This window comes from Carcharhinus amblyrhynchos, chromosome 23 (assembly GCF_965287045.1).
Source record: "Carcharhinus amblyrhynchos chromosome 23, sCarAmb.v2.hapA, whole genome shotgun sequence".
Lineage (NCBI taxonomy): Eukaryota > Metazoa > Chordata > Chondrichthyes > Carcharhiniformes > Carcharhinidae > Carcharhinus > Carcharhinus amblyrhynchos.
In genome coordinates this window covers 4,131,745-4,140,128 of record NC_137346.1, presented here as the reverse complement: position 1 = coordinate 4,140,128, position 8,384 = coordinate 4,131,745, and the positions used below count along the sequence as shown (strand labels likewise).

General features: G+C 41.2%; 1 protein-coding gene across 2 annotated transcripts in view; it reads right to left on the bottom strand.

The window, feature by feature from the left end:
• Window positions 1–806: 806 nt before the first annotated feature.
• LOC145357537 (flotillin-2) overlaps window positions 807–8,384 on the bottom strand; it is a 114,110-nt gene continuing 106,532 nt past the window's right edge. For both annotated transcript variants that reach the window (XM_080210990.1, XM_080210988.1), the window contains exons 9-11: window positions 5,774–5,957; window positions 4,621–4,770; window positions 807–3,739 (exon numbers count right to left, since the gene is read on the bottom strand). In XM_080210990.1, coding sequence (XP_080067116.1) covers window positions 3,701–3,739; window positions 4,621–4,770; window positions 5,774–5,957 — 373 coding nt within the window. In that variant the 3' untranslated portion in view covers window positions 807–3,700. The remainder of the gene's footprint in view (window positions 3,740–4,620; window positions 4,771–5,773; window positions 5,958–8,384) is intronic.

The window sequence follows — 8,384 nt, the reverse complement described above, 5'->3', positions numbered from 1 at the left end:
CAGTAAATATAAACAACTGCCCCTTTCCCCTACCAATGTATACTCGTTGAAGACAGAAGAAACCTTGGAAAGCTGACAGAGTCAGACAGAAACTGGGAGCTGCTATACCTGGTAAATAAACACAAATTCAAAGTGATAACTCAATGTGAAATGTATTATAGAATCTCTAAAATGCAGAAGAAAGCCATTTGGCCCACTGAGTACACCGACCACAATCCCACCCAGGCCCTATCCTCATTACTCCATGTACTTACCCAAGATAGTGTCAGGGGGACTAAGGGGCAATTGAGTGTGGCCAATCCACCTAACCTGCATATCTTTGGAGTGTGGGAGGAAACTGGAGCACCCGGAGGAAACTCACAGACACGGGGAAAATGTGCAAACTCCACACAGTGACCCAAGCTGAGAATCAAACCTGGGTCCCTGGTGCTGTGAGGCAGCAGTGCTAACCACTGTGCCATCGTACCTCCGGCTAGGCCAACACTCATTACCCATCCCTAATTGCCCTCGAGAAGGTGGCCATTTTGAACCTGCGCCTCATTCCCTAACCTTCTCGAATTGCTTCAAGTTACTTTCCAGTTGTGACAGAGTTGTAATTTAAAATCTCATCAAAAAGATGCACTCCTGACAATGTGGCAGTCCCTCAGTGTTGCACTTTAGCAAACCGTGTGTTCAAAATGCTGTGTGGTTTAAACCCGCCAGACTCTGGAATCTGAAGCTGTGCGCGCTCTGTGGAGCCAAACCGATGGTACTTGTATGAAGCAGTGATTAAGACTTAATGAAGAAACAAAAACAGGACAAAAGGCTCCATGTCAACATTTATAATATTCACCATGTGGCGATTTTGATCGATGAAAGTCCATCCTAAAATATGATTACATGAACAATCACTGGTAATGCATACATAATATTAGCACTAAGTCTATAGAACTGATAAGAGTACATATTAAATACACTACATTTGCCTCTTTTTCTACTTGCTTTGTTTTAAGATTTGTTTTTAACCCATAATTTTGAATTAAACAGATGCACCAACTGGACTGAAGCAAAATCATTCTTTTGGCAGATAAAGAAATGCGATAAAATTTAAAAATATTTATTTATAAAAAAGATGCTTTCGGCTGTCTACACAATAAAAAATAAGTGCGACCAATAATTGGGGCCTGTTCAAGGCAGCAACCACTGTCCAGTTAACAGTCTCCCATTGACTGAGCATTGGTTCAGGATTTCCTCATTAATTGGCAGTCTAACCTTAGCAGAAGTGGAACCTCAAAAATCAGAATACCTCATCATAGTTTTCACACACCACGTTAGATATTCCATCTCCAACCCCATACAGATCATACTTCTGTACTGATTGCTAGAACAGTAACTCTCTACCTTACCCTCAGCCACATAAAACAATTCCACCTGCCCAGAACAAAACTGAGTCTTAAGTGTAATCAATATAGAGCAAAAAGCCACATTAAGATACTGAATCTTACTGTACAAGAGATAAAGAGGGAAAACAAGAATTATGCAAGGTAGAGTTACCCGACAGAGACTGGTTCACAGAACAGGAAAAGAAACAGCCTACATCAATCCCAGCTCAATTAAAATTACTCCCTCCCCAAAATGAATGTGATGTGTATTAAGGCTTTTGTCTCTGGAACACTTCTTGTAAAACAAGGGTATCTGACAGCATCCATTTGGTTCTTGCCTTTTGTAAGTTGAACGCAGATGTTGGGAAACAGTGACTGTTGTCAACATGGGTATTCCAGAATTTGCATATAATATCAGTCAGGAACGAGACATCACAGGTTGCCTTAACCATCGTGTAACTCCATGCACTGCACTGGGGAGAAAGGGCACCGTGCCCAAGTTCAAATCACACTGTGCCGTACACAGTGACCAATAATTGTACAATATTTTCAGCAGAAGTGACTTTTCCAACAAGTCACTGATTTGTTGAAAATAATTCTTTAATTTGTTAGATTGATGCAGCCTGCAAATAAATTCCAGACAAACCCACTTATAATATACAGTATCCACCTTCTTTACCCCCCATTTGATCTCAAAACCTTTCATAAATTGAACAGCTGATATTGAGTTGTATGGAGTTTGCACCCAGACCTTGCAGCTGTGAGAGTGCATTCTCTGCATCCTGCATTGCTTACTAATTGTTCAATTCCTCATGACACAGGTATGACAAACTGTGACCTGATGAGGCTAGATATCACTAATCACCTATTCCACATGGAATGTCCCTACATCTTCAGGGCTCTCACCACAGCAGATTGGACAATTAGTGGCAAGAGTCATTGATCGAGGTTTAAGACTATTTTTTGCACCGGTGAAATTTGTTCTGACCTCTGAAGGACACTTTAAAAGTCAGGAAAATCACTTGTGCATGTTCCCCACCCCCACAAAAAAATGGGATAAAAGAGTAAAACAGATAGTTGATCACTGGTGTGTAGAGGATAATTTTTAAGTTGATGTTAAACTCCACTGGAGATCATATTGAGGTGCACGTGTGATTTAGCCACATATACAACACATGAGACACAACAGCCAAGACAAAATAGCTATTCTTCTTATAAACTTTATTCTTGTAGGTTATATATCTTGTACCAAACTCTGCTATGAATTTCAGTTTAAAATAAGATTGCACATTTCAATATACAAGTTCACATTAAGCCTCAAGTTGAGCAGCACACCGCAATATACTCCAGGAAAACATCTGAAAATATCCTCTACACATCAACAACCCATGGCAATGACCACAAATCAATTTTTTCCCATCTTGGGACAGAACAGACTTGTTTAGGGAAAAAAGGAATACAGAATTAGCAATGTCTCATGGCATCATCTTCACATGATCACATCAAATCAGTGACATCCCTGCAGCAAACACACACCTGGCTTGCTGGAGTTACTTATGGCTTTTAGAATGTGTCATTCTCTGTGTAATATGTCAGTGTCCATGTTGCAGGCTCAGTCATCTACATCGAGCAATGTCCAGGGAGCTAATTTAAACTTCAAATTTAAAAAAAACACTTCAGGTCCAGAAAGGCAGCAGCATTTGAACTTTACTGGAAATTTAAGTTTAGGTATTTGGGAAAAACTTATTTAAATGTGAGAGTTGAGATGAGACCAGTTTGTTCCTGCTTCAAATCATTCTCAGAGCTGGAATAGGCACGACAGGGCGAATTCTATGAAATGGCGCCTCTTGACATCAACGCCATCTTCATGGCCCAGTAAATACATCCCAACTCCAGTGGGATATTGAGCTGGGATCAACATTGGCACTGGCATTATAATCAGCAGACAAGACAGCTGAGCAGAAAGGAAAGCGTTGGAGAAAGCTAACTTTTTGTACAGCTGAACGATTCAGCTCCGGCCAACCTGCAACATGGACATCCATCAGAAGCTGCACCTTCCTTAAATAATTAGCAACAGATGGAAAACTATCATTGAAAGTTTGGATATGAAAGGAGAAAAAAAATGCTTGTCATGCGCTGAATTCTGACCCAGATTAAATTAAGGCACCAGAGGTTTTAAAGAGGATAAAGAAAACAAAAATAAAACTAAAAAAAAAGAAAAAAAGTCACACAATTTGTCAGTAGAAAAGGAGTTCCTTATACAAGTGTTCTGAGGTGGAGTCTGTGGAATAGTATTTTCTGTAGAGAAATATCCTGAATTTGTTGTGGCTTTTTCATGATCAGGCCTGGGCGTTGGTTAATTTTTGGATTAAAGGTACCTAGAAAAGAAAGACAATGTAACATTGAGAGTACAATAAAGAAACAGAAGCCTGGAAATATATACACAGGCTATGATTACATGGATGTTATTTCATTTTGAGCTACCCCCCAGGGACCAGGAGAACTCCCTACTTGTCTTCAAAAAGATGAAACTTTTAGATACTCACCTGAAAATGTAAAAAGGTCCTTGGTTTAATTTAAGGAGCATTCCATTATTATATCAATGGAAGTATCAATACAGATTAAGCTCTCATCACTGTGCTCACTGACTTAAACTGGTTAAAACAACGCCTCAGTTTTAAAATTCCCTTGCTGGCTTTCAAATCCCTCTATGACCTCGTCCCTCTCCATCTCGGTAACGTTCAATCTCACAACCCTCTGCACTCCTCCATTTCTGAGCAAGCCCGATTTAATTGCTCCATCAACCACCTCCCCTCCTCCGCACCACCCCCACCCCTCACACACACACACACACACACACAGACACACAATTAAGCTTCTGGTTATGAACACCAATATATTCTTATGTGGCTCACTGCCGATGTCTAATTGCTACCAATCCTATGACATTCTACCACGCTAACGACACTATATAAATACAAATTGTTATAAAGAAGGGCTTTAAACTTAATCTTTTAAGTTAAGAGGTGAAACTGCTAATGTTGAACTGAGCTGGGATACTCATTGTCCCAATTTCAATGGGCCTCAATTAGAATATTCCCTTAACAAAACTGTAAGTACGCATTAAAATTGTTATTCGATTGTATTATTGATTCAGGAACAGCTCTCCAAAAGTACAAACTGCTTACTGATTAATTTAACAAAAATGTTTCTATATAATGTGGAATTATTCAGATATTACAAGAAACTCAGCACTGACCTTTGTTAGATCGACTCCTGTGAGAGCGTGGACAGAGGCAGGAACCTCTGCCAATAAACGTGTGACCTCTGACGTAACACGGTTACCGTCTCCTCCAAGAATCACTATTTCATCTGTCTTAGCAAGAGGAGCTGTCACCTCAGCAGCAATCTGGAGATAATTTACCAGAATTAAAAAACAATGACATTGAGGCAACACCCCAGCCCACTCACTGATCATTATCTTCATCCTGATATTACTGAGCAATTTCCTCCTCTTCTTTTTCTAGAATCCAAAACGCTTTTGGTGACTCCTGCGTGCTACACCTCTCCTACATCATCTTATAGGGGAAAGCCACAGGTTCCAGCTGTGGTTGAGTGTTAAACCCACCGAGCGAGAGGACCAGGCGGGCTGGTGGTTTAAACATATTGGGTAGATGAAAAATCCTGAGGTGCCTAATACCCCAACATACGCTGCCCGCGTGCAAAGCTTTGCACTAGCAGAGCATGCTTCTGAAGTTTGCCACCTTCCCAGTTTGGGTCACTGTGCGGAGTCTACACATTCCTCCCCCCGTCCGGGTGCTCCGGGTTCCTCCCACAGTCCAAAAGACATGCTGGTCAGGTGTATTGGCCATGCTAAATTCTCCCTCAGTGTACCGGAACAGGTGCCAGAATGTGATGACTAGGTAACTTCATTGCGGTGTTAATGTAAGCCTACTTGTGACACTAATAAATAACTTTAAAACTTTAATCACACCTCCAGAACGCTGACTAGAGTTAATGAGACCAGCAGTCAGTTAGAGCCATGGACAAACAGGTTTAGGTATAATACTGAGATTGCCAACCCAGACAGCTAGAGGATGCAATCACGCGCAAGACACGCAATTTATAAACTCAAGAGTTAACAATTTGCGGGTGGCAGCTCTTCTGCACTAAGTCTACTTCTTACTTTGTTTTATAATCTTCCTTCTCAAATGAACATCCAGTTCTTCCTTCATTTAAGCAGCCACATATTCAAATAGTGCTGCATGATTTTTAAAAAAAAAATCACTCCCAGTTTTCCCCTCTTATTGTTCTAGTGATAATTCCAGTACACCTACCATGCAGTGTAATTACTGACGGCAAAACTAAACACACCTCATCACCTTTCCCCATCATCAAAAACACCCCATTACCTTTGGAAGAGCATCCAGCACCAATGCCATCTTGGCTGCGTTTCCATACTGCTGGTAAGCTGCTGCCTTCAATCTCATTTTCTCAGCATCAGCTTTTCCAATCGCTGCAATAGAAGAAGCTTCTGCCTCTCCAATCTTGCGGATCTTTTCAGCTTGAGCCTGAGCAATCAGCACTTGTTTCACTCTAAAAAACAAACCAAAATAAACTAGAGGGGTAAGAGAGGCAAGAGCAGCCAAACTGAAATACAAAAGTCTTGCACTTATGTAACACCTTTCACCATCTCAAGGATGCATAGACCACTTTACTGCCAATGACGCACCTTCTAAAATTTTTTGATATGATTTATTGTCACTATTAACATACAATGAAAAGTATTGTTTCTTGCGTGCTATACAGACAAAGCATACCGTTCAAAGAGAAGGAAATTTGACAGTGCAGAATGTGGTGGTACAGTCATAGCTAAGGTGTAGAGAAAGATCAACTTAATGCAAGGTAAATTCATTCAAAAGTCTGACAGCAGCAGGGAAGAAGCTGTTCTCCAGTCGGTTGGTACATGACCTCAGACTTGTGTATCTTTTTCCCAACCGAAGGTAGAATGAACGAATGTCTGGGGTGCGCGGGGTCTTTAATTATGTGGGCTGCATTGCCAAGGCAGCAGGAAGTGTAGACAAAGTCAATGGATAGGAGGCTGGTTTACATGATGGATTGGACTACATTCACGACCTATTGTAGTTCCTTGCAGTCCTGGGCAGCGCAGGAGCCATACCAAGCTGTGATACAACCAGAAAGAATGCTTTCAATGGTGCATCTGTAAATGGTGGAGAGAATCGTAGTTGACATGCCCAAATTTCCTTAATCTTCTGAGAAAAGAGAGGCGTTGGTGGGCTTTCTTAACTATAGTGTCGCCACGGGGGGACTAGGACAGGTTGTTGGTGATCTGGACACCTAATAACTTGAAGCTCTCGACGCTTTCTACTTTGTCCCTGTTGATGCAGACAGGGACATGTTCTCCTTTACGCTTCCTGAAGTCAATGACAATCTCCTTCGTTTTGTTGACACTGAAGGAGAGATTATTGTTGCCGTACCAGTTCACCAGATTCTCTATTTCATTCACGTAATGACTGTTGTAACATGGAAAACAAGGCAACCAAGTTGCCAAATGCTAGGTCCCACAGACAACATGATAAAAGCTAAGATCACCAGTTTTTACATTGCTGATTAATGGGGGATAAATATTGTCCAGAACACACACATTCTAATCTTTCACATATTAGCCACAAGATCTTGTTCATTTCCCAAGGGGTCCAACAGGACCTCAGTTTGATGTCTGATCTGGCATCTCCTGAGAGTGTCAGAGTGCTCAAGTTTCCACAACCACAGAGAACTCAAATTGCAGACACACAGGTTTTAAACAAATGATCAGACACTGCACAAGTGCTGAAATTAAGAAATAATTCAGGAATATGCTTCAACTCTTGGCCTACAGGTTTAGAGGAGCTAGAGGCAGTGGAATAAGAGAGCTATTTATTTCTCCCAACCGGAATTCATTGAAGAAGCTGAGGGTGACTCTGGATTGCAGGACAACCAGAGCCTGGCATCAATTTACAGCAGAATCAAACACTACTCAAACAAACCACAGCTCTCCCAACCAGACATTCCACATTGGGTATGGATTACAATCATATATCATTCACATGATTTAAATAAACAGGTGCAGATTTCACATACAAACATATGAATTAGGAACAGGAGTAGGCCATTCAGCCCCTCAAGCCTGGTCCACCATTCAATATGATCATGGCTGACTGCTACTTCAGCTCCACATTCCTGTTGACCCCCAATAACTTTTCACCTTTTACTCATCAACAATTTATCTAGCTCTGCCTTAAAATCATCCCAAGTCTTGGCTTTCACTCCCTTTCGAGGAATAGAGTTCCATCGTCACACTCCCTTCAGAGAAATAAATTCTCCACCTCTGACTTAAATGTGCAATCCCTTATTTTTAAATAGCGAATCTAGTTTCTAGATTCTCCCAATAGGAAACGTCCTGTCCACATCCACCTTCTCAAGACCCCCAGGGTTCTAAAAGGTTTCGATCAGGTTGCCTCTTACTCTTCTAACCTCCAATGGATCCAAGCCCAGCCTGTCCAATCTTTCCTCGGAAGACAATTCCAGGTATAAATCCAGTAAACCTTCTCTGAACTGCTTCAAAGGTATTTGCATCTTTCCTTAAATAAGGAGACCAATACCACATAGTACTCCAGATATGGTCTCACCAATGTCCTTCATAACTGAAATGTACAACATTGCCCACTCATGTCTTACAGAAGATCAAGCATGACAAAGTCATGCTTTCTTGGTCTCCACGCATTCACACAATGTTCTTCCTTCTAAAAACAAAGCATGGTCTGCAAGAAAGCAACAATATTGAAGACCTTTGTAAATTCTTTCTAAGCTGGTCCATCATGAGTTGCAGAGGGAGAGAAAGAGTTCTAACGGAAGATCACAACCTGTTTCCCCCTCCTCAGCCGCTGCTACACCTGCTGTTTTTCCAGCATTTTGTTTTTTCTTCAGCTTCTGCAGCATTTTGCTTTTGGATAGATAGTGAAG